General features: G+C 53.0%; 1 protein-coding gene across 12 annotated transcripts in view; it reads right to left on the bottom strand.

The window, feature by feature from the left end:
- The window catches only part of FGFR2 (fibroblast growth factor receptor 2), a 104,983-nt gene that overhangs the window by 15,837 nt on the left and 63,513 nt on the right, over nucleotides 1-25,633 (bottom strand). For 5 of the 12 annotated variants that reach the window (XM_070056997.1, XM_070056999.1, XM_070057000.1 and 2 more), the window contains 6 exons: nucleotides 22,024-22,214; nucleotides 20,546-20,693; nucleotides 17,157-17,359; nucleotides 7,570-7,721; nucleotides 4,474-4,595; nucleotides 2,472-2,582 (listed from right to left, as the gene is read on the bottom strand). In XM_070056997.1, the coding sequence (XP_069913098.1) occupies nucleotides 2,472-2,582; nucleotides 4,474-4,595; nucleotides 7,570-7,721; nucleotides 17,157-17,359; nucleotides 20,546-20,693; nucleotides 22,024-22,214 (927 nt within the window). 12 annotated transcript variants of the gene reach the window in all.

The following is a 25,633-nucleotide window of genomic DNA, read 5'->3' as shown; positions in this document are numbered from 1 at the left end:
AGAGGGAAACATCGCACAGACTTTACTCTTGTCGTCAGCCCAGAGACAAGATGGCCCCAAGCCACTGACACTGCATTTGCCTTGTGTTAGGCACTATAATTTACCCAGCGTGCATGGGTTGTATGCAAGCACTATACCGTTTCATAGCAGGGACTTGAAATCTACACAATTCAGCATTTGCGGGGGCCCTGGGGCCCACCCCCCCGGGACACCAAGGGTTGGATGTACTTTATGTACATATACGTAGCGACAAAATAGATCTCGTTTTTAATCATACAAATGAGTAACAAGGGGTCAGCACTGTGGCATTGCGGGTGAAGCTGCCGCTTGCAGTGCCGGCATCCCATTCGGGCACTGGTTCTGGTCCTGGCTGCTCCACTTCCAATCCAGCTCTCTGCTAAGGCCTGAGAAAGCAGTGGAGGATGGCCCAAGTCCTTGGGCCCCTGTACCCACGTGGGAGACCTGGAAGAAGCTCCTGGCTCCTGGCTTCGGCTGTTGTAGCCAACTGGGGAGTGAACCAGCAGATGGAAGACTTCTCTCTCTCTGCCTCTCCTCTCTCTGTGTAACTCCAACTTTCAAATAAATAAATAAATCTTAAAAAAAAAAAAATGAATAACAAACTTAAAAAAAAATTTTTTTGAGAGGCAGAGACAGAGCAAGCTCCCATCCGTTTGTCCACTTCCCAAAATGTCCATAGTAGTTGGAGATGGGCCAGAGCCAGGAGCCAGAAACTCAATCCAGGTCTCCATAGGGGTGGCAGGGACCCAAGTACTTGAGCCATCACTGCTGAGTCGCACGGTCTACACTGTAGAACTGAACCCAGGTGCTCTGATGTGGCACATGGGTTTCTTTTCCTTTTTTTAAAGATGTATTTATTTTAAAAGCAGAGTTGGGGCCAGCACTGTGGCGTAGTAGCAGCCCCGGCATCCCATATGGGCACTGGTTGGAGTCATGGCTGCTCCTCTTCTGATCCAGCTCTCTGCTATGGCCTGGGAAAGGAGGAGAAGATGGCCCGAGTGCTTGGGCCCCTGCACCACGTGGGGACCTGGAAGAAGCTCCTGGCTCCTGGCTTTAGATTGGTCCAGCTCTGGCTGGTGGCCATTTGGGGAGTGAACCAGCGGATAGAAGACCTTTCTCTCTGTCTCTCCCTCTCTCTAATTCTGCCTCTCAAATAAATAAATAAAATCTTTTAAAAAAAAAAAGGAAGGCACAGTTACAGAGAGATGGAGACAGACAGGCACACACACAGAAGGAGAGAGATTGATTGATCTTCCATCTGCTGGTTCACTCCCCAAATGATGGTAACAACTGTGGATGGGCCAGACTGAAGCCAGGAGTCTGGAATTCCACCCAGGGTCTCCCACGTGGGCTCAGGGGCCCAAGGACTTGGGCCATTCTCTGCTGCTTTCCCAGGTGCGTCAGCAGGGAGCTGGATGGGAAGTGCAGCAGTCGGTACAAGAACAGCACCCACTCGGGATGCCAGCATTGCAGGCAGCAGCTTCACCCCTGCGCTACGGCCCCAGGCCCCACTCCACCCCTGCACCACGGGTTTCCTACTAGGTTAAATGCCCACTCCCAAAGACAGGGCTTTGAAACAATGTCCGCTCTCTATCACCAAGGAACCAAGTTAGGCTGATAAACATTTCCACAGAAATACACCAGACTTGCTCCGTTCCTCTGTGCTCAAGCGCGTGTAGGCTACTTCCGGGTTTTTGCCATAACAAACAGTGGTCAATGAACACTCCTTTAATTTCTCTGTGGTGTAGACTAAGGGGTTGGCAAACCACAGCCCACAGGCCAAATCCTGCCCACTGCCCACCACTCGTTTCTGTACCTAGGTTACTTCATTCCTGCAGGATTCGTGACAACGCGAGGCCCCCAGATCCTCCCATGCCCACCCTCGCCCTGCGATTCCTGGTTAGATCCAACAGAGACAGGCATTTCCAAGTTTGTCCATTACCGTCAAGTTCGTTTGCAAAGTGCCGGGAGCCCCTCAGTGAAGGAGCCCGGCCTCTCTCCGGAAGACCCTGTGTTCTTCATTCCCCGTTCTCCTCTCCCAAGCTATCCTTAGCAACCCAGCCACTGCTGCCCGCTGAACTCAGCACAGTGTGGACTCCTCCATCCTCACTTTAAGGGAGGAACTTCTCAACCAAACAGAGGGTCCTCCACTGCAATCTCTTAGCACTCACAAAACAAAGACGTAAGTGGCCAGCCTTGTCCACAACACTCTCCAGGTAACAGTGGGGCCCTGAGGGCCCCAAGTGCAGTCACCCCACACTCACCGGCCCCCAGCTGCACTACAGGGGCAGTGCTCCCTCGGTGTGTGTGTGGGGGGGGGGGGGCAGCTTCCTAAGGGTATTTTACAAGCTCCTTAAACACACACTGGAGGTGCCCCGGGAGCAGGACCCAGACGCCTGCTTGCGTCTACGTTAAGCGCGGTCTTTAATGAAAGCGTTTTCCCTCCTACTCACCATCCTGCGTACAGGCGCCAAGAAGATTGATGATGTTCTTGTGTTTTCCGATCATCTTCATCATCTCCATCTCCGAGACCAGATCCGAAAGGTCCTTCTCCGTGGCGTCATCTACAGACAGGAAGTCAGTCACAATCGGGCTCACGTCCCCTCACTCGCCAGCCGCCACCAGTAGCTGGGCAGCAGCGGCCAGACACTGAATCTTACAAGCAGACCGCGCTCCACCAGTCAGCTCCTGCGTTTTATCTGGAAGGACCAAAGGCCCGGAAGGGACTGCCCCCGCTCTGTGTCCAAGAGCTGGCTGGGATCAGCAGGGGCGGCGGTCAAGGGCACAGGTGCTGTTGCTAAGGCCGACTGTTCTCCAGAAACCTCACTTGCGTATTTTCACCAATGATGAAATAATCCCACAGCAAACCTGACGGTGCCTGAAACAACTTTGAGAATAACACCGGCAGAGCGGACGTGGGTGGGAACATTCCGGTCGTCACAGATGACCGAAGAGTGTGTGCGCAGACCTAAGAGTGTGTGCACAGCTCGCTGTGCTGGGCTAAGGCCCATGCCTGCTACTGGCCCGTTATAAACCTCTTCGTAACGCAAGCAAGACTTGCATACGTGGGATCTGCGTAGGCTCAGCTAGTCTCGCGTAAATGGCAAGACTCTCCTTGTGGGTCCCCCAAACCTGGGTTAACTAACGGCTTTTCAAGGGACTACGTTGCAAAAAAATGCCTTTTAGCTTCCGAAAAGGAAGAACAACGAAGCTGAGCGCGTGGGAAGTCTGCACGGAGGGACACGGAGGAGGGGCCTCCTGCCACGCGGAGGGAGGCGCACCTGTGGGTGCTCAGCTCGGACACTCCCCTCCTTCTCAGCAGGCTCTTGGCCGTCCACCGGCTGGAAAAAGGACTCGCCACAAACAAGGGCTCCAGGACTAACGTCCTTGGACGTCCAAGAGGGAGGGCTGTCCGTTGCGGCATAACCTGAGAAACGACTCCAGACCTCCTGTAGTGGCCCCATGTCATTCTCAGCCCCATTGACAAAATCAGTTCTGCAGACAGAGATGCAAAGCCGGGCTCCTCCTCGCACCTGGCCCTGGCCCACAGCCCACACCAGTGATGCCAGGACACCCGGGGGACGATGCCCAGGAAGGGAGGAGGCCATCTCAAACCACCCCCGTTGTCCTTGGGAGCCACTCAGACCAAAGGCATAAAAAAATCAGCGTCTTTGTGACTACTTCCAGTCGCCCCTTCCCCTGGGGATGGGAAGTGCTGACCATCCCAAGAGAAACTCCAAAAGGAAGCCAAAGCCCAAGTCACGAGCCACGTGCCTGGTGCCCACAGCCCGAGGACAGACTCTCTGCTGGAGGCTGGGTCTCCTTTGTGCTGTGTGATCCCTGCAGCGGGGTTTGTAACGTGACCGTTCCCCGTGGCTCTCCTCTTAACAGAGTTCTACGAGAGGAAGGAGTTCATGGCTCCGAGTCCTGCCAGCTCCTGGGACGTGGGTGCAGCGCAGGGCTGCAGGGCTGCTGCAGAAATGTCACAGCCCCATGCCGACAGCTGGGGGCCCTGCTCCCTCGCACGCCCCCAGCCCATCCTGTCGGTCCTTCCCCCAGCTCCCAATGCCAATTCCCCTTCACTTGTGAGTTAAAGTTTAGACCCCAAAGCCACGGCACTGACCCCTATCCACATCATCAGTGATGTGCGGGCTGACACTTTCTAAGCACACGAGAACACAGAGGGGACGAAGAATCAAGTCACCGATAAGGAAACAAGGAGCAACTCCATGGGAGACGACCACTTTCCACCCGGACCGGCTTCTCTCTTTCATAAGCACACACAGCTCAAGATAAACAGCCTGTCCAAGGGGCTGATTTATCCTGAAGACCCCTCAGCCTCGAGGCCAACTATGTGCTCCCTGACCCCGGCCATGATGGAGGTCGCATGCCACAAAAGGAACATTCTTGATAAGACCCCCAGCCCTGCCCCCGCTCTCCTGCCGTCCCACTCACCTTTCAACATTTTCACCGCCACAGTGACTGCCTCCTTGGGCTTGTCTTTGTCGATTCCCACAGCTTCGGCCATGACCACTTGCCCAAAGCAACCTTCTCCCAGGGGTTTGCCCAGCGTCAGCCTGTAGGTGTAAATAGAGGATCAGCACATGGCATCAGGCAGAGGGGCATGGCGAGGGAGATTCCAGAAATATAAAAATCTTCCAGCGGCTCGCAAAGGCGTGGAGCAGCTATCATATGGAACTAATGAGACGCAGGGCACACACGCGCTCGAGTATTTTCTTAGTGACGTTTTTGAGAATGTCAATTACTGGTGGAACAGCTATTAAATTTCACATTTGTATTCGCGATTTATTTTCTTTATGGAAGGGATCCCTGCTCGCGAGGTGGTCAGCTTTCCTAAGTGCCAACAACGAGGAGCTTTTGATCTTGGGCCAATTAAATATTTGTAATTCAGAATGTCTCAAAGAAAAACATGCAAGCCACTCTGAGTTTTTGTCCCTGTCAAGGAGTGGCTTTAAAATCGCTATTATGCAAATACCAATGGATTTTATGGTCATACTCCTTGGCAGCTTCCAGGATATGAATTTGAAATGCATCTCAGGGAATCTCTAATTTTTCACTAAAGAAAAAAAAATTCCAGAAAATGGGGGAAGTTTTTTTCTTTTTAATTAAGTTTAGAGAACCTCGTGACTACCCTCAAACTACCCATGAATAAAATCCAAAGTGAACACCACAAATTAAACTTCCAAGCTTGAGATCAAGGATGGGGAGCCTTCGTCTCCCAAGCACCAGTTGGAGGTTTAGAACATCATCTGCGGGCCACACAAAAGTATCCACTTAGAATTAGTCTGCTATAGATTTACTGCGATTGTCCCGGCAGGGCCAGACCAAACGATTCTGTGGGCCTTCGGCGGCCCGTGAGCCAAATGTTCCCCACGTCTGCTTTGAACGCTCTATGCACGTCACACAAAGGGCCATGCCTTGTCCCTGGGCATTCCAGAAAGCAACAGAATGGAGGGGTCTCTGGGATCCTCCACGACGTGGCTGCTTCTATAACACAGCAAGGACCGCACGGCCACTGGTGATGATGGTATTTACGGTAAGGACGCAACAGTACACAAGGGTTCAGCATGAGTGAGGGCAGCGTGTGCAATGTGAGGTCATTTGCTTTCTACCCAGATCGAAAATTAAATTTAACATCTTGGCAGAAAATAAACATTTGCATTGGAAAAACGGCTAATTTATGTCCTCCTGCCCCTGCTACCACAAGTCCAACAGGCCTGCCTTTGTGTAACTCCCGACTCCATCTAAGAAACTGATTCTAAAGAGCCTTCATTCATCAGAGAGCTGCTCCACCTACGGCCGTGCGGCACGCTATTTGGAAAGGCACAGCACTCAGATTTTCCACACTCAGGGCACCCCCGGGTGGGAGCTAACAGTTTGGCACATACAGACTCCCACTGTTGACTGTGGCGTCACAGCTGGCAAGCCCTACGGTCTGACCCTGCAAGCTACAATTTTCTAACCCAGGATCAAACTCCCCAGTTCAGTCGCACATGCATGGGAGTGTGCAGGGAGCTGCCAGCTTCTAGGAGCACACACGACCAGGGGACGGGCAGGGCTCCCCGAGAAACAGCCTCCCTCGCTCTGCAGTCTGCAGCTAAAGAAGCCCTTGCCGTTTTCTCCGGTGCCTCACCAGGAGAGGTCCAAAGAGCACACTGCAAAGGATCCTCAAAGAATGAGTGAATGAATGAATGAATAAATGAATGGCTTTTTCCCTCTGGTACACAGATACACTGGACATGACTTCCATTAGCACCCTCATGGATTCCTGGACGATGCCTCAGTTCTAGCTTAGAGTTCCCATTAGAATCTCTGTTGGGTGTCAGGAAGCAAAACCGATGGGAGATTGTGTGACATCGGAACTGCGAGTGCTGGGCCAGCTGCCTCTCCCTTCCAAAGCGAGCTCGTCACGTCCAGCCTCCAGAAGAGCTCATCTCGATGCTTCCAGATGAGCAGATGTACGTACAAGAAGTGTACATTAAACACGAACATGATCTCAAGGGGACAGCACGGACGTCAGACAAACAGAGCCGCTGTTTATAAGTGCATCAAGCGCTTATTCTGGTTTATTTGATGCAGAAACAGAGCGAGTATTTCCATCCTGCCTCGCTGCCAGGCTGGTCAGATTCTACTTACTGCAAGAGGTCCTGGATACAGCCCCAGCCACCAGTGAGCACCACCCCTGGGTTCTGAAGGCGGGGCTGCAGGTTTACCATTGGTCCCGCTGACTGCCTGGCACCCCCATCTCACTGAGGGCTACAGCTCACAGAGCCCAGGTTGCCAAGGCACGAGGGGCAATGAGAGGTAAACTCCCAAAGCCAAGATCGGAGCCGAGTCCCCTGCAGTGTGTACCAGGATGCTCATTGTACGGGAACGAAGTTCACAGAGCAGGTGCCGCAGCCACGGTTGCCTAGCCCCTGCCTAGCAGAGCCCGATTCTATATGGACTGTAAGCTGGCCCAGGACATCCACAGCCCCCAACAATGACTTCAGGGGACAGTGCCTTCCCTGAACACCTATTGAAACACCTCTATACCTGCCAGTAAGAAAATGCTACGCAGCACAGACATCAAATGCCAAGCATATTTGAAGCTTCTTGGCTCCATGTTACATTAATAACCACTGAAAACAGCAACACCGGACAAAGATTTGTAAGGCAATTTATATTCTGCCTCTAATTTCTCCAAAGCAAATTAGCTACAGAAAAGCCATGGTCTAGTGGCCAGAAGCTGGAATGTCAGATCTCTCTGATAGATTGGGTAATTCCACTTTTATTTCATTTGACTGGGTTGGAATCGTATAGAAATTGAAAGAATAACCAGATACCATCATGCTTGGGAACCGGTCAGCTCTTAGTAGCTCTGGTTTAAAGGAGCTACCTTAAAAAAAAATAATTTCTGGCTATTTATAAACAGAATCTCACTCCCACTGACATCATCAGAGCAAGACCTTTGCAGTTAGAGAAAATGTCAAACCAGCACCCCACTGAGACGCGGTCTCCACTCGGGGACATGTGCCGCGCAGAACTCACTTGTCTCTGGGGAACTCCCATTTGGGGTCCTCCGGCAGCTCGTACTCAGAGACGCCCGCCAGCATGGGGGTGTCTGCGGCGGAGGACAGGCGCGTCGTTATCCTCACCAGCGGGGTGTTGGAGTTCATGGAGGAGCTGGACTCGGCCGAGACCTGGATACAAAATGCAAAGACACACATGTAATCCTGGCTCCACCTGGGAAGGCTGGGAGTCGGCCAGGGCCCAGCCAGCTGGAAGACTGCTCCATGGAGGGGAAGGCAGTGGGGGAGGGCAGAAGCGAGCCGCGGACCAAAATGAAAACCATCGGAGGCCTTTGCATCCTCTGCCCTACCTCCCCTCTAGGCAGGCCTAGATTTCGGCCAAATTCTAGGTTCCTGAGATCAGGCTTTCAAATGGAATTTTTATGCAGTGTTTGATTAAAATAGAAGTCTCTTTCCTGCCCTGTTTCCTCGGGATAACCACTTGATGACATGCAGACTTGAGTGGTGTTGTGACCGCCTGTTGCCTCCACCTGCACCGAGCACCAGACAACCAGTCTCCCACACCTGCTCAGACCCTGGTCACTGTTGTGCCCCTGATATTTCACAAATACTTTGAGCAAACCAGCTCTTCCGTACTTCCTGGCTTTTGAAATATAAAGTGGGCTATCCTAAGGAAAACCCTAGGATTTGAATGTGAAAGGTATTCCAGTAGCCCCAAGCCCTTCTGTTCAAGGTCACCCAGAACGTGGGCACTGGGACCCGATTTCTGGTCCTCTCCAGGCCTCCTGGAAACTCACTGGTGCCCAGGCCGTTCAGTGAAAAATGGGCTGGCTTTTGTCAACCTCAGTTCCAGAAACCAATACGCTGAACGTGCGGGATGAAGGATCCGGGAAAAGCAAAGCGCACCCAGTTCACGAGCACGCGGAGAGCTCTCTCCCTCCCCCAGCACCCAGGGCTGCCCCGAGTTTTTTTCTCATTTATCCTCATCCATCTCAGGCTGCCTCTGAGAAATGATCACCTCTGGAGTCCATCGTCTTCGGCTGGCTTCGATGGAGGAAGGCTCGGGCAGAGCCCACTGGAAGGCCACTTCGGAGGATCCCTTCCGAACGGGGAACAAGACTTTGGCCCACAGGAGTTGGACCTTGAGGTTACAAATAACCCGTCTGAGACGCCCACCTTGGAGTCTGCCTCCTGAACGACTGTACTGTCACAGGACTCCCCGGGGCACTGACAAACACCTTGTAAATCAAGCTGGCAAAAACGCAACCCAGATGAACGAATTCAGCTGGGACGAACTTTCATAAGGTGACTCTGGACTCGCCTCAAAGGGAACCAGAGGACCTGGACTTCCCCAGGAATGTCCTATCTGGACAGGCTCATCCCCCCTTTGTAAACTCTGATGGCCTGTGATGGGGGCTGCAAACTCAAGAAGATGGCCAACAGTGGGCTGGAGGTTAAATCCATTGTTTTCAGTATTAAAATCAAATAGAAGGGGTTGATGCTGTGGCACAGTGGGTTAAGCAGCTGTTTACAAGGCCGGCATCCCATATTGGAGTGCAGTTTGAGTCCCAGCTAATCTGATTCTGATCCGGCTCCCTGCTAATGTGCCTGGGAAGGCAGTGCAAGATGATCCAAGCACTCAGGCCCCTGCCACCCACGTGGGAGCCCAGGATGGAGCTTCTGGCTCCTGGCTTTGGCCTGGCCCAGCTCCAGCTGTTGCAGCCATTGGGGGAGCGAACCAGCAGATGGAAGATCTCTCTCTCTCTCTTGCACTCATTTTCTCGTGTGTGTATTTTTCCCTTTCAGATAAATAAAACTTAAAATAAACAAATAAAACCAAGTAAACAGGCCATATTTTAACATGAAACTCCTACTAGCTTTTAAAATGTTCACATCCCTGAGTCTTTTGGCAGGGGGCAATTATTGCTAAATTTCAGGATGTAGGAGCAATCTCCGCATTTGGCACAGTAAACGTTTTATTTATTTATTTATTTATTTATTTGAAAGACAGAATTATAGACAGATAGGGAGAAACAGAGAGAGAGAGAGAGAGAGAGAATATTTGCAATCCACTGGTTCACTCCCCCATAATGGCCACAATGGCCAGGGCAGGACCAGCTCAAAGCCAGGAGCCTGGAATCCGTCCGGGTCTCCCATGTGGGTGACAGTGCCCATGACCTTGGGCCACCTTCCTCTACCCAACAGCTGGGACTTGAACCAGTGCTCAAAGAATGCCAGCATCGCAGATGGTGGCTCAGTCTACTAAGCCACAACGCAGGCCTCCAGCCTGGCAAAAAAAAAATAAAATAAAATAAAAAGAAAGAGCTGAAGAATCATGAATTTGGAGCTGGGAGCGTCACACCCGCGTATCCAGTTGCACAGACAAGCCGCAGGCGCAGGCAGGGAAAGACAAGAAGGCAACTGTGTGAGCTCCCGTGGAAGCCACCGCTGCTCCCCAGAAGCAAAGCCACAGATGAGCAGTCAGACAACTCCCAAGCCCCGCCCAGAGCCCCTGCGTGTCCAACCTCACGGCAGTGAGCCGGTCCCCTCTGCAGGACACAGAAGGGACCAGGAGGGCCCTCAGGGAACTTCAAGGTTTCCAGTTTGTGACCACACAAACATCTCGGGTTCCGGCCCAGAGAGATTCAGGACCGGATTTGGTCAAAGATGCTTCCCCAAATCTTTTCATCCACCCAAACTCATTTGGCACCAGGGCCGTGTGCTATGAATGAAAAAGGAGCCTGGTGTTTTCAAAAAATAAAAAGGCCTTCTGGAATGTTCCGCCACACAAACAGGTAAAGCCACCACTCGCCGCAGTGCGGACTCCTACTTGAAGCTCATGGCAGCAAGAGTTGGCACCCAGGCCCTGGACGGCCGACCTCTAGGGGATTCTGCGGCCAGGACACTGCACGGCCAGCACCACTGCCCACCACAAAGAGTTCCCTTATGGGAGAGTGTGGGGTGCCGTGGTCATTGCGGGGGAACCTGCTTAGGTGATACTGCGGGGAGGGGGGAGGCCCGTCCTGGAGGAGGCTCGGGGCTTGCCCTGCCAATCACGGCTCTGTCAGTGAGGCTCACCGAGGACGGTGGGGGAAGCAGCCTTCCCACGCGGGGTGCAAGGACACAGGCATTTACAAGTTCCGGATAGGACACAGGAGACCCAGTCCTGCGGTCACCTTCGCAGAGAGAGAGCAGGTGTCGGGGAGGGGGGAGGAAGTGTCTTCTTCCAGAACTTTCTAGACCATTTGGATTTGATTAATATGTATATGTATGTTTTTAAATGGAAGCAATGTGCTTTAACAAAAATCACTTTTAGAAGGATCTAAACCAAGGCATAAAGAGAGGAAGAGAAGGAAGGGCATGAGACTGAGGTGACAGACAGACAGACAGAAACGGTCCTGACAGAGTTAAGGAGGTGAGGGTGCGGGGAGGGACAGCAGTCGGGTGCTCAGGGCTGAGCCTGGCACTCAGGGCAGCCAGTTCGGTTTGCTCCCAACACGACAACACGGGCTCGGAGCGTCTTTAGGATCGCTTGCTGCCCAGGGCCGAGGGAACCTGCGAGCGCCCGTTTCTCAGGACAGCCGGAGCACAGGACCCTGGGAATGCTCCTCGTGGGCGGCACTCTGCAAGCGCCTGCAGACAGGAGGAAAACCCGGGGGTGAAAGCAAGACAGGAAGTGCCTCAGCGCGGCTGTGGAGGACCAGGCTCTGCTCAGAGCCAGGGCGGCTGGGCTCACCAAGCCCAACATAAAGACACAAGGAGTGAGGGGGCAGGCCCAGGGCGGGGACAAGAGTATAAAGAAGTCCTTCTGACAGCTGTGGCTCAGAGGTGACTCCAGACCAGAAAAACCGACATCCATCTGAAGGGCCTGCTCTGCAGCTCACCTGTGCGCCCCCCGCCCCTCCCCAAAGCAACCTGCAATCCCCCAGGTCCCCCAGCTGAGGCCTTAGCCAGGCCTCACCTGGAACGCCTTTGAAATGGAAAGCCTACAGAATAAATACAGAAAGCCTTTATAAACCCGTGCTGTCTTAGCCATCACAATTAGAAATCCTGTTTACAAAAAGGATGCTTGCTGGGATTTTGTTCAAGTGAAACACAGAGATTCTGATTCAACCTATAAATCCAGAAAATACTTCTATAAAAACAGGAAAACAGGTAAGAAAACGGCCCGGTGTAAGCAGCAGGGATCAGAGCGCTCTGTCGGCTGAGGTACATCTTAATTTTACCTCCATGCATTTTTACTATGCTTTTAAAATCCCCGCTGGGGCTGTAAAACACAGGCTGCTTTCTCTGCACTCTCGCTGCTCTGAAAGCGAACTTGTTCTGAGGCTGGGGCGGCCCTGGCAGCTGAAGCCCCCGAGAGAATCCCGGAGGTTTCAGGGGCTCCCTGCCCCCGCGTCCCGCCCCTCCAGGAACCCCCGCCGCCACCCCCTCCAGCAGTCGTGGGCTTCCCCACCAGCTCTTCCTCCGTTCTAGAAACTTCAGCTCCAGAGCCCTGCTTACCAGTGAGAAGCTACACACACACAGTAAGTGCTAACATCCCAGGAAACCATTTTCCCACCCCCAGAGCCTGGCAGAGGCGCCCCCCCCACCCCCCACCCAGCCTGAGCATGGACGTCCACAGCCTCCAACTCAGCTTCGTTACTTCCCCGAATCTCTTAACCAGGGGCCATAAATCAAGCTTTTAACCAAAAGCGCTCTGTGTCCAGGGGGAGACCTGGGGAGGCAAGGTGCTTTCCTGCTCGTTTTAAAGGGCCACGTCTTTAAAAGACACAGGGTTCTCTCTCCACACCAGGCGAGCCCCAGCTCTTGGAAGGCAGCTCACAGAGATGGGAGCAGCTCAAGGGGACTGATAAGATGCCCTTGAACCTCAGCCTGGCAAATAAACCCTCTGCTTCCTGCGCCGCGGGCCCACCTTCCCACATGAGAGCACACAGCCCCAGGTTCACTCCCTCTGCAGGAGCCCGGGCCGCCCACCCACCATAGCCAGGAGAGACGCTTTGTCCACCTAAATCAGGCAGAAACAAACTTCAAAGCTTGGATTGCTTTTTTCCTCTCCATAATCAGGCGAAGCAATTTATCAGATATTCTCTTTTCGTCTTTATTAAGAAGGCTTGGCCTGCCCCCCCATCTCCCCCTGGGACCCCAGGAGTAAACCTATCAGAACAGGGGAGCACCAGGCCCCCAGGGTCTGCTTCTGCTTAGATGTCTTCCCGAGGCTGGGAGCAGGGGGCGGCCCCAGGCGAGCAGGAAGGGCAAGGCGCCCGCACCACAGGCGGATTCCAGGGAAGCCACCCGTGACCACTCTAATTACCAGAATGTTCTCGGGAGGCAGCGTTTCATTAGCCCACTTGATCCACCAACACACAGAGTCTACTCCCAGATTAGGACGTTCGGCTGCCAGACAGCGAGCAGCTTCTGGATGTCGACGTCCGTCGACGCGCCGGCGCGGGGTCTGCTGTGTTTAATGACCGCTGAGAGGCCCGAGCCCTCCCTTCCCCCTCAGCCGCTCCTCGTGCCCCCAGCAGTGCCCTGGTCGCCTTTAAAGGGAAGGTTACAAAAGATGACCTTGAGGGTCCTTGTTTTTCTCCGGTTTTCCGTCCACCTACATCAGCAGCTGAGTCTGAGCGGCCCCTGATGGTGCTCACAGAAGACGGGAGACAAAGTATCCGGCCAGAGCCAACCAGGAGCCAGTCGGTCTCCATCCAGAGGAAGACCCGCGGCGTGCACCAAAAAACAGACTCAACAGACCCACCACGCATGCTGCCCACCTCTGACTGATCCATGTAAACAACAGAGGCGAAGCCCTCCCTTCAATGCCCAGGTGTGCTAAACGGGCCCTACAGTGACCCCTGGGCTGTGTGCAAAAGGGCCCCACGGTGACCCCTGGGCTGTGTGCAAAAGGGCCCCATGGTGACCACTGGGCTGTGTGCAAAAGGGCCCCATGGTGACCACTGGGCTGTGTGCAAAAGGGCCCCATGGTGACCACTGGGCTGTGTGCTAAAGGAGCCCTACGGTGACCACTGGGCTGTGTACAAAAGGGGCCTCATGGCGACCACTGGGCTGTGTGCAATAGGGCCCCATGGTGACCACTGGGCTATGTGCAAAAGGGGCCTCACGGTGACCACTGGGCTGTGTGCAATAGGGCCCCATGGTGACCACTGGGCTGTGTGCAAAAGGGCCTCACGGCGACCACTGGGCTGTGTGCTAAAGGGGCCTCACGGCGACCACTGGGCTGTGTGCAAAAGGGTCCCATGGTGACCACTGGGCTGTGTGCTAAAGGGGCCTCATGGCGACCACTGGGCTGTGTGCAAAAGGGCCCCATGGTGACCACTGGGCTGTGTGCTAAAGGGGCCTCACGGCGACCACTGGGCTGTGTGCTAAAGGGGCCCCACGGTGACCACTGGGCTGTGTGCTAAAGGGCCCCATGGTGACCACTGGGCTGTGTGCAAAAGGGCCTCACGGCGACCACTGGGCTGTGTGCAAAAGGGGCCTCACGGTGACCACTGGGCTGTGTGCAAAAGGGCCTCACGGCGACCACTGGGCTGTGTGCTAAAGGGGCCTCACGGCGACCACTGGGCTGTGTGCAAAAGGGTCCCATGGTGACCACTGGGCTGTGTGCAAAAGGGGCCTCACGGCGACCACTGGGCTGTGTGCAAAAGGGCCCCATGGTGACGACTGGGCTGTGTGCAAAAGGGACCCCACGGTGACCACTGGGCCTCATGATGGCCCTGGACCACCACAGACCCTGGTGAGGAGCAACAGGCTCACCAAGATGCCCTCCCGGGGTGGGTGCTGCTGGCCCCACGGCCTGTGCTGCGTGGCACAGGGAGGAGCAGGTGAGCCTGACCCTGAATACGGATGAGTCCCTGACAAAGGAGACGGGGAGGGGCCGCAACACCTGCCTGCCCCCAGCACCCAGGTGCGTGAAAAGTTATCCCAAAAATCAGGTTACTAGAAAGTGACCACAAAGATTCTCTTCTTTAGCGCTAGAAAAAAAATTTTTTTATCCTGAAAACAAGAAGATCCTAAACTGAAATGCCGTCTTGCACCACTAAATCCAGGGCAGATCTGTGAGTGTCAACAAGGACAAACTCACAACAGCATCAGAAAAGCCACCGTTCTCCTTCCAGACAGAGCGAGATGCTGAGCGCACGGTGCGGGGGAGGGGCGGGGGCAAGGGGCACGGCCAGAAGACGAAATGTGGACACTGAGTGCCCCCTGGGAACACCCCATCTCCAGACATCCGATCAGCAGCTCACCTGTCGCCAGGTGGAGGCACGCTCGGCATCCCCGTGGCATTCACTCTGTCATCACCGCATCCCTGGGGGTTTTCATTCCAGCTGCAGCCCAAGAGCCCTCTTTTATCCACACCTCCTGATAGGCATCTCCGCACCCGAGGGGGCGGGGCTTACCGAGCCTCCGATCTCTGGGAGCCATCAGCCATGCTCTCCGCTTGGACTTAGGTGAGGAACTGAGGTCCATCAACACCCTCCCCAGGGGCTGGCATTCCCACGGGCACTGGCGCTTGTCCATTTTCCTCTGCCCCTTATACTGCTGGGCTCTACGGAAGCACCAGACACGCTCAACTGACCCCCAGCAGGTGTGGAGCCACTGGCAAGTGCACAGGGCCCGGTCTTACACGGAACGTGGTTTAGACCGAGCCGTTAGTGAATTGTGATGGAAAAAAGGAAGGAAGGGACACAGCGCTGGGGACTCCCAGGCTGCCTACGGTCACACCAGGGAGCGGAGGTCAGCCACCAGCGAGGGGGCGTGGAGGGAGAGGCAGGCAGCCAGAGAGGCAGGCACACAGGGCGTCCGTGGCTGGGTCAAGGGGGTCGACGGGCAGCTGCCTCTTTGATAGGAGGTATAAAGACGAGCCTTTCACCGGGTGCAGAGAAAATGATGATGAAGTAATCAAGGGACAAAGGCCCAGCTATGCCAAATTACAGGTTTCCTCCAGAAGGTAGCATTTTTCCTACTAGAAAAAAAAAATACAGCAAGGATGGGAATCTTGCTCTCTTTTTTCAGCTCCCTAAAGCCAGGTACTTGAGAGAGCGGCTGTAAGAACGGCCTAGAGCTGATAAAGGGGGCTGGGGGCTGGGGGCTGGGGGCTTGGAGGCAGCCAGAGCACCAGAGGACCACAGCTGAAACTCACGCTCCCAGAAACAGGCGGCTGGGCCCATCACACTCCCCTGACCCCAAGCACAGAGCGCTGCCACTCAAAGCAGCGGCACCATTCTTGGTGGCAGAAGGGACCCGAGGGGCCGCTTTCTGTCGGTGCTCCGAGCACAATTTGGTCGCTGGTCTGTACTTAACTCGCTCCAAATCCTACCCTCCGCCTCGACGGAGAAAGGCCTGCTTGAAACACAGCTTCAAAGATGTTAACAAGGACCCATTGAGCCTGGAGTTGGGAGCTGGGTTGGGAACAGTCAGCTCCTTGCCAAAACCGCTGCTGACCAACTGGTTCCGAGTCCTTCCGCACGCCTCGTCCAGAAAATGTCCCTGCTGCCCAAGTCCCAGGGGAGGCAGGGCTGGGCTGAACCCAGAGCTGCTCTAACCAGCCTGAGAGCCACCTGGGGACTTGTTTAAAATGCTGATTTCTGGCCCCATCCAAGAGCTACTGCCCAAGAATCTCCAGGCCTGAGACGAAGGAATTTGCAATTTTAACAAGCGCCTCATAAATTCTACTAAAATACACACTGAAACAGCTGGTCAGTTAGCCGTCTTACTTGTTATTTCCAAAAAATACCTTCATTGGAACCAGGTTCCAAACACTTCTGTACACACCTGGCCCCCAGGTCTGCCCCCCTCCCATCTCCGAGAGCAGAGGGACAGTCCGAGCTCTTCCCACCTCAGCAAGGCTCCGCCAGTCGGCAGAGGTGCAGCATCTATTGTGCACCGTCTCCCCCAAAGCAAAATTAAACCCAAACACCAGCCAGAGGTAGGCACCACAGACCAAGGCTAAAGGCAGATCTCTGCTGCTTCCACGTAAAAATCACTAGCACTGACTCCACCCTGGCACCTGCGAACTACAAACAACATCTACATGCAGCTCTATTTTAAGAATGAGCGCGTCCAGCCACAGCTCAGCTTAACCACGCAACAGCTCAGATGCCCCTGGGGGAGTCGCTGTCTGACCTTGACTTTAAAGTAAGTAAGAGAACTTGAGTCTCTTTCCTACCAGCAAGCACACGCCTCATCTGAATATTCATGCTTGTCTCAAAAAAAAATAAAAATAAAAATAAAAGAAATGCTCACAGCAGAGACCAGAGGAGACCAAAATGGCCGAGGCTCGGAACACTCTGCACTTCAGTCCCAACAAGCGTGTGCAGGGAGAAGCGTTCCAGGGTTCTCTGCAGCCCTGCTCATCAGCTCGCTGGCTCCCAAACCACCCTTCTTGCCCTCGGAACTAGACCCCATTCGCTGACCCCAGCAACACTCCACGACCTGACCCTCTCAGGCCCAAACACCAACGGGGGACCAGCCAGGAACGTGTCGGAACCATGCGCACACAGCGGGAGGCACCCAAGCAGGGGCAAGATCCAGGAGCTGGCTGGCTCACGGGGCGGGGAGTACGTTTCTTCAAACTCTTTATCTACTTTCTGTTACCTGTCTCCGCAGGGGGATGCGCTTGGTCAGCTTGTGCACCGCCGGCTGGCTGCTGAAGTCCGGCTTCTTGCTGGTGGTCTTCATGCGGCACACGATGACGGTGATCACCATGCACACGATCAGGAAGACCCCTATGCAGTAAATGGCTATCTCCAGGTAGTCTGGGGAGGCTGTAATCTCCTTTTCTCTTACGGGAGCTGGAGTGTGCAGCACGGTCGGGGAGGAACAGATAAGCAGGCCACAGGGTTAGGACACCAGCGCGCAGCTCAGTGGAACGTCAGGAAACAACAGGTGACGGTCATTCTCAAGGCAACATGGGCTTCCCTGAACCTCAGTGGGGCAGAATGGCAAGGGCCAGAGGCCTGTGCCTCTTGCCCGTGGCTACCCCAAAGGCCAGGGAGTAACTATCTCTGGCCTCAGTGGGCAACTGCCGCTGAGTTACAAAGAACAGGCTACGGGGCCACCTTGGCTTCAACATTTGGGCAGAGTAAGACAACCAGCTAAGCCCAGAGCAAAATCACTGGCATGGCGGTCTCTGGACACAAACCACATTACAAATCCTTAAATGAGCCGACGTTTACTTCAGCTTCTGAAGCGACAGTGAGGCTGCTTCAGTCCTCCTGGGACAGGCCCTTCCAAAGGGAGCTTCGGCAAGATGGCCGGGCCCAGGTGAGCACCAGAAATGAGCGCTCACCTAGCAGACGGGCCTACGAGCTTCACAGAGCCCCCAAAGCCCATACAGTGATTTCATTACACAAATCAGGGCGTTTAGTACAAAGACTGAGCTGGCTATGATGCAGAGCCATTATGCCCGTAATATATAAAGACGGGACAGGAAACATCGAAATTTCTGTTCAGTCACTACAACCTTCCTCTTAAAAACAAAACAGAAACGTGACTGCATGTGAAGACACAGACAGATGATCAGTTTAGCACTTTTTTTTTTTTTCTATCAACAACATCTGCTGTTCCTTCCTTAGACTTCAGTGGGCAATCTACAAGCAGTGTGCTTCCAAATTATATTTTTCCCCAACTGCATTCTTAAGTTAATGTGCTAGTACTGTCAGGCAAATCGGTTACGAAGTGCCAATTAGGCACTTGCAGAACACAGCACTGCAAGTAAAAGCAAGCTCAACACAACAGGCAACTCAAGGTTTCAAAGCAAATACTCACAGAGCAGACTCACAACAAAAGGAAAATGGATGCAACAGTATTATTTAAAGCTTATACATTTTAATCAGAAAAATACTGGCAAGACGGTCAAAACTTTCAGCCGCACGGCACACAATGAAATGATCGAGTTATATTTTACTAGATATAAAATAAGCATGCAGGTAGGCACTGTACTCTAACAACACGGAATTAATAACGGCAGTGGGACATCAGGAGCTGGCAGAGCACAGCTATGCGGTTTCACAAAGCACACAGACAAGCAGACGCATCCGGCAGGCAGTGTTCACCGAGAGAGGCTGGCCAGATCGGAGCAGTCGGTTAAAGACGCAGCAGCAAGGTTTAGGCAAGAGGGCTCTGCTGATGCTTATTCCTCTGAGGGCAGAAATAACATCAAGCCCACGAGCATGCTTCGCGCTAAAAGCAGACTGACAGTCCCTTCCAGGGCCGCATGCACAAGCCACCGATTCCCAGGTCAGGTCGTGACACTGCTTCTGTACCGCCACACTCACAGGTGCTTCTCCCAGGCCCCTCAATGCACACCCATCGGTTTACTACTAAGGGGACCAAAGTAATGCAGGCACACGTGGGATGGTGGCAAAAAGGAATTTGCAATGAGAAAAAATTACTTTGAATTTCACAAAGTAATTTCAACTCCTTCCTTAGGAGAAGCAGGGGGATGGGCACGATAATTCATACGTTGGCTGGATGAGTCACAGAAAACACAGGATCCCTTCAGGTTTGAAGGGTGAAATTTTACTGGATCACAAGTGAGTGTGGAATCTCACCGTGAATGAATTTCCAAGGGTCCTTTCTTAACCCTGGGGGATAACTTTTTTAAAAAATCTTTATGCAAGGATAAAAGGGGCCATCTCTGAGAACAGAAGCTGTGTTAATTTTATAGCAATCAACCAAGAAAAGGGAAAAACCCACGGAGAGAAAGAGCAGTATATACCTGGCAGAACTGTCAACCATGCAGAGTGAAAGGATATCCCAATAGAATTACCCGCCAAGCACGTATACTCCCCAGCATCCTCAAAAGTTACATTCCGAATATAGAGAACCTCAATTTCTTTGTCCGTGGTGTTAACACCGGCAGCCTAGAAAACAAGGAAGCAAGAGAAGAGGCTAGACGACACAGGAATGGCTGTGGAGGGGGCCGTGGGACCAGGAGGCGTCGCACCGGCGGCCCCGGGAGGCGCTGGCCACCGGCAGACTCCCACTGCAGCCCGTCCACAGAACCCACAACCGAGCGACACCGGCCAGGTCACCTCTGCAGGCCCGTCACCACCTAGACATGCATGCGATCAAACACATGGAAAAATCAGCCCACGCAGGTCCGCTCTCTTGGCCTGTGCTCTGGTTAGGATTTAGGGGTTGCTTTCCCAAAGTCTGGTGCCCGAGAGGCTAAGCTGCACGCTGGTCCTGCTGGCTGCAGACTCCCAGCTCGATGAAGAGATGGTTCTGTCTACCCTGCTGTGTCGTCAAGCTAAATACTGCAGCCAAGCCCAGGTGGTCGCCTCACACGGCCTCCTGGCCCCAGGGGACTCAGGGTAGAAGGTTGTCATGGCTACCCGGCTCCAATCACTTTGACTCCTGCAAAACCATCTCGCCTTACGTAGCCCTGGAAGAAAGCACATGATCTTGGAAATTGGAAAACTGGGCTTTTTTTTTTTTTCTTTTTTAATATAAACACGTGCATATGAGTCATGGCCAACTTAGAAAGTCAACCTGCTGCTCTCAGCAGCATCCAGCAATGCATTCACTCGGCAAGATGAGCCATCGCAAATCTGCATCCAAGGAGGTGATGTTCTGCTGGAGAACTTACACCCGGCCGACAGCTCTCTAAAAATTTGGAGACGTGGATTCTGCTACTGCCGGTGTGTGTTTAAACAGGCACGCAGGTGTGTGTTCACAATGATGTGAGTGTGCAGTCACAGTTGTGCAGCCCCGACGGGATCAACCAGAAGGGAGGACTTAAAACTGGGTGGCGATGGAGAAATCGGAGCAGGCACTCTGAACGTTGTGGGCATTTTTCCATGGCTGCTGGCCCCACACCAGCTGCATCACCAAAGGAAGATTATTGTCAATATACCAAGGCCACAAGAGTTTTCCTATAAGCTGCCTGCAGTTTCCCAAAGCACCAAGTCTTTCCGGCGTCTACATCCAGCTTCCGTTTTAAGAACAAGAAACAGAAACAGAAACGTTGTTACCTTGCTGTTTGGGCAGGACAGTGAGCCAGGCCGACTGGTTGGCCTGCCCTATATAATTGGAGACCTTACATATATATTCCCCAGCATCCGCCTCAGTCACATTGAACAGAGCCAGCACTTCTGCATTGGAACTATTTATCCCCGAGTGCTAGAACAGACACAGGAGAACAATATAACGGCCAACCAGGAAGGACGCAGCACTGTCTATGGTCCCACCACCAACACACCACGAGCAAACCACCTCCACGATGTCTACACAGCCACTTCAAGGGCTGTAGGTTCAGGAAGAACAAAGGCTGTCAAGTGCTGGACAGTGGACGTGAGCAGATGGAGAAGGGGAGGGTGTGACCACTGGCTAGGGCCTGGGTCACCTCGCCTCGGGTTGGTCACCCTCTCCCAGCTCTTCTGACCTGGGTACTGTTCAGCTGCGGGGGACACCTCATCGGTTGGGAGCTCTTAGTTGAGCCCCTGTGGGTCCACTGGGAGACACGGGAGGCGGTGGGCTAAGAACTAGCTGTGCAGATGTGACTATCCCGTGCTGACACCATCCTTAGCAAGCTAAGTCCCAAAAGGACAGAGGCTGAGGCCGATGTTACAACGCAGCGCGTTAAGCAGCTGCCTGTGACGCCAGCAGCCTATATGGGCACCGGTTCTAGCCTTGTCTGCTCCACTTCTGATCCTTCTCCTGCTAATGAGCCTGGGAAAAGCAGTGGAAGATGGCCCAAGTCTTTGGGCCTCTGCCACCCATGTGGGATGGAGTCCTGGGCTCCTGGCTTCCACTTGGCCCAGCCATGGCCTTTGCAGCCATTTGGGGAGGGAACGAGAGGTGGAAGATTCTCTCTCTCTCTCTCTCTCTGTAAATCTGCCTTTAAAAACAAATAAAACTGAAAAGGAAAGAGGCTGATGCTGTGAAAATGGAAGTTTGCAAGGAACCAAATGAAAAATACAACGGAAAATAAAATGTTCCTTGCTCCACATCTAACTAGTACAGCATAGATATTTCCTAAGGTTTACTGTCTAAATCACACACGGATTTCAAAGGGGAATAGATCTTTGAGGAAAAATCATCTCTCTTATTTCTAAGAGGTTGCTACTAACATGTGATCCTAACACCATCTTAACAGAAAGCAACAACGAACACTGGTCCAGTGCCTAGGGCTTGGAACACTGTTCCCATGCACTCCATCACACTGTCCCTGCACGGCTGCTGCACGGGAGGTGGCACCATGATCCCAACTCTTACAGAGGTGCAGCTCAGCCCACGAGCCGCTTCTAAGATCGCAGGGCTGATGGAGAGCTGAACTGTCTGCCTCCACGTTGAGCCATTCTCCCCTCACCCCACAGCTTTCCTGGCAAGCACAATGACTCGCTGGCCAAAGGATACAACAGGAAACTAAAGGACTTGTCTCTGGCCCTGCCCCTCAGCCCCCAGGCCCCGCCCCCTGCAGTGGGTACCTTTGGATCCAGAAAGTCCTCACCTTGAGTACCTTGAGGTAGGGCAGCCCGTCGGGCCCGTATTTACTGCCGTTCTTTTCCACGTGCTTGATCCACTGGATGTGGGGCTGTGCGTCACTGTACACCTTGCACACAAACTCCACGTCACCTCCCACCACCGTGGAGGCATTGGCCGGCAGCCCCGCCTGGAGGATGGGCCGGTGCGGAGACCGCTCTGCAGAGAGAGGGGGGAGAAAGGAGGGGCGGGGACGGGACGGGAGGAGGAGAGACCGATAAATAAGCTGTGTCATCCAGAAGGCGGTCAGTGGGCTCAAGCCAAAAAGGCCTCGAGTCTGCTGGCTGACTCCCCTGGAATAACAGGGAGGCCCCGTGCATAACAGAGACGACTTCAAAGGAGACCTCTGCAGCGCGACCCTCATAAAAACAAGACTTATTTTGGAAATCTAGAAAAGAATTTATTACATCCCGAGTTATTGCTCATCTATAGCCACCTAACAAGCAAAGGAAAAGATTCAGGGGATCCAGAAGGCAAACAGCAAGCTGGGTGGGGGCGGGGCCTCTTCGCTTCGCCTTACCACCCCAGGCAGGCGACACACGGAGGTCCCCGGACACAGCGTCTCCTGGAGCATTTCTCAGATGCTCTGAGAAGCCTGCATCCCTTGAGTCAAAGATGGACTCTAAGCTAAGCCCAAAGTTAGCAACAGACCAAATTAACAACTGGGTTCATGTCTATTGTGGAACCTGTCCCATTCCCTCTCCATTATGCACCCATTGATTTCTCGGATAAACATGAAGTGTCACTCTATCCAGGCACTAGATGTGCGTAGCCATTCCTTAGCTTATGGTGATGCGGCAGTGACGGAGCCCTAGGGAGAAGCCAGTTCCCAAACCCAGGTCTGTCACTGACAGTATGAAAGGGGGCCCATGCCCTTGCTTGTCTTGCCTCTCTCCCTAGGAAAAAGAATTCTCAAAAAAGCAGAGCCCCTGCGTCTCGGTCCTGGGAAGGTTCTTCTCTGGTTACGAGGTGGTCTCTGCAGAAATCTAGAGGCAACCACATGAACCTGGCAACAACACCCAGTCTCCCCAGGAATCAGCTCGCACACAGCTGCAGGACAGGCTGAGAAGTCAACGGGCATCTCTGTAAAGAAGACACACAAACGGCCTACAGTGACCCAAGAGGATGCTCAGCACCAGCAATCACTAAGTTTACAAGGAAATGCAAATCAGACATAACCCCATACCTATCAGGACCTGGTGGGATAGTTATTTTCAAAGAAAACATAGGGGCTGGCATTGTGGTGTAGTGGGTTAAGCTGCTGCCTGTGATACCAGCATTGCATACTGCTCCACTTCCGATCCAGCCTCCTGCTGATGCACCTGGGAAAGCAGCAGAAGATGGCCAAGTATGTAGGCCCCTGCACCCATGTGGGAGACCCAGATGGAGCTCCAGGCCCCTGGCTTCAGCCTGGCCCAGCCCTGGTTGTTGTGGCATTGGTGAGCCAATCAGTGGATTGACTCCCCTCCCCCGCCCCCACAGCTCTTTCAAATAAATAAAATTTAAAAAATAAATAAATATAAAAAATAAAAGTGTTGGTAAGGAAGGATGGGAGAAACTGAAGCCCACAAACTCTTCCTGAGAATACAGAACAGCACAACCACTGTGAAAAAGCCAAACGGAGGTTTCTTTAAAAACTGAAAATCTAACTACCACACAATCTGGTGAGCCCATGCCTAGGTATCGACCCAAAAGAACTGAAACCAGATCAGCGCTATCAGCACTTCTACGTCATTGCAGCATTTTTCACAACAGCTAAGATAAGGAAACAAACTAAACATCCATTAACAGATGAATGGATAAGAGAAAGATCGAGGCGTATCCAGAAGAAGGAACACATTTGGCTTTAAGAAGGAAGGAAATCTTGCAATATGAGTGCACCTGGAGGGCAGACACACACACACACACACGCGGTGGGGGACTGAGGGTCCATCTGCTGCTTCACTCCCCAAATGTCCGCAAAGGCTGGAGTTGGACCAGGCCAAAGCCAGGAGCCTGGAACTCCATCCGGCTCTCCCACGAGGGTGACAGGGGCCCAAGCACTTGGGCCACCAGCTGCTGCTTTCCCAGGCACAATAGCAGGGAGCTGATTCGGAAGTGGAGCAGCCAGGACTCATATGGGATGCTGGCAACGCAGGTAGCAGCTTAACCCACTGCACCATAGGCTGGCAGATTACTACAAACTTACCGGAACCCTCCTACACAACAGCTCTGTCAAGAGCCACACAAAACCCAATCACCAGTCCACTCACAAACATCTCCGTCCCTAATGCCTGCCAAGGCCAGCCATCCTCCCTCGCCTCCTCGCCCGGTGGGCACCACTGCCATTAGCCTCCATCTGAACAGCAGCAAGCAAACGGAGGAGACCCCAGCCAGCCTAACACACCCAGGATGTCTCCACACTGCACCAGGGAACCCTCACGTGCTGGCTTGGAAACGGCACACAGACAGATAGCTCTCTGAGCTTTTCTGTATTTGGCCTTTCAGATTAAAATATCATTTAGTGGAATTTGCTGGACAAGAGCCAGACCATGTGCAAATTGATTTTACTGCACAAGCCTGCTGCTGGCCTTTAAAACTTTTTGAAAAGAAAGAAAAAGTACTGGTGATTACCCTTAGCACGCTGCACTCTGGAATCGCCCAATACGTCACAGACACCTGCCTTTCTGTGTTATAGAGATAAGGACGTCAGAGCCCCCAAAGAAGTCATTTATTTGCCCCCCTATCACTCACGGAGCCTGGGAAAAGAACCCAGAAAGCAAGGCTTCTTGTTGTGGGCAGAAAAACCTCAAAGGTGGACTCTTTTGCAACATCATCCAAAACCCTCACTCTTTGGTTGCTATGGTGTCCCAAAGATGGCCACGGGGAGCCTCCCGGTCAGGTCTAGGAGGCAGCAGGTGCCAAGTGTGCTGCTGGCAGTGACCAAGCCCTGCTTTGATCCCACTTGGTCCATTCACGTGGGAAGGCCACAGTTAATGTCCCACACCCACCCGGCCTCTCCTCTGCTCATCAGGCCTCCTACAGAGAGTTTCAGCAGCGTGGGGGAAGACTGTCCACTGGGCCAACCTTGCCAGCCAAGTTCACAGAATAAGCTCCTTTGCATCATCAAATATAAAAGTTTACTTCTTCCCATAGGGAAAAAAAAAAAAAAAAGCGAAAACCAAAATGGTCTTTAGCTATCAATTGCTGCCCTGGCTTGGTTTTCTAGTTTTACACCGTGTGTGTGTGTGTGTGTGTGTGTGTGTGAAGATAAATATTTACAGTGGACCTAAAGGTCTTTTCTTAGAAACAAAAGCCCTATAAAACCTTAAATGTCATAAGCCAGATCAACTGAATTTCAAACCAAGTCCTCTTTCTTAAACATGCTTGTTTCTAATAAATCGTTTCACAAGCAAACATTGTACATGTAATACCAAATAACGATGCTCCCCAAACAATGAGAGCTTTCATTCCGCCCGACACTGCTGGCCTGCGCCAGCCGTCGACAGGGAACTTAGTCACTGGGGCAACACTGGCAGGGCCCGGCACAGAGCTGCAGTCTTGTTTTACTTGTGGTCACAGTGCTGTTGAGCTCCAGT

Source organism: Oryctolagus cuniculus, chromosome 15 (assembly GCF_964237555.1).
Source record: "Oryctolagus cuniculus chromosome 15, mOryCun1.1, whole genome shotgun sequence".
Taxonomy (NCBI): Eukaryota; Metazoa; Chordata; class Mammalia; order Lagomorpha; family Leporidae; genus Oryctolagus; species Oryctolagus cuniculus.
This window is presented reverse-complemented; position numbering and strand designations above follow the sequence as displayed.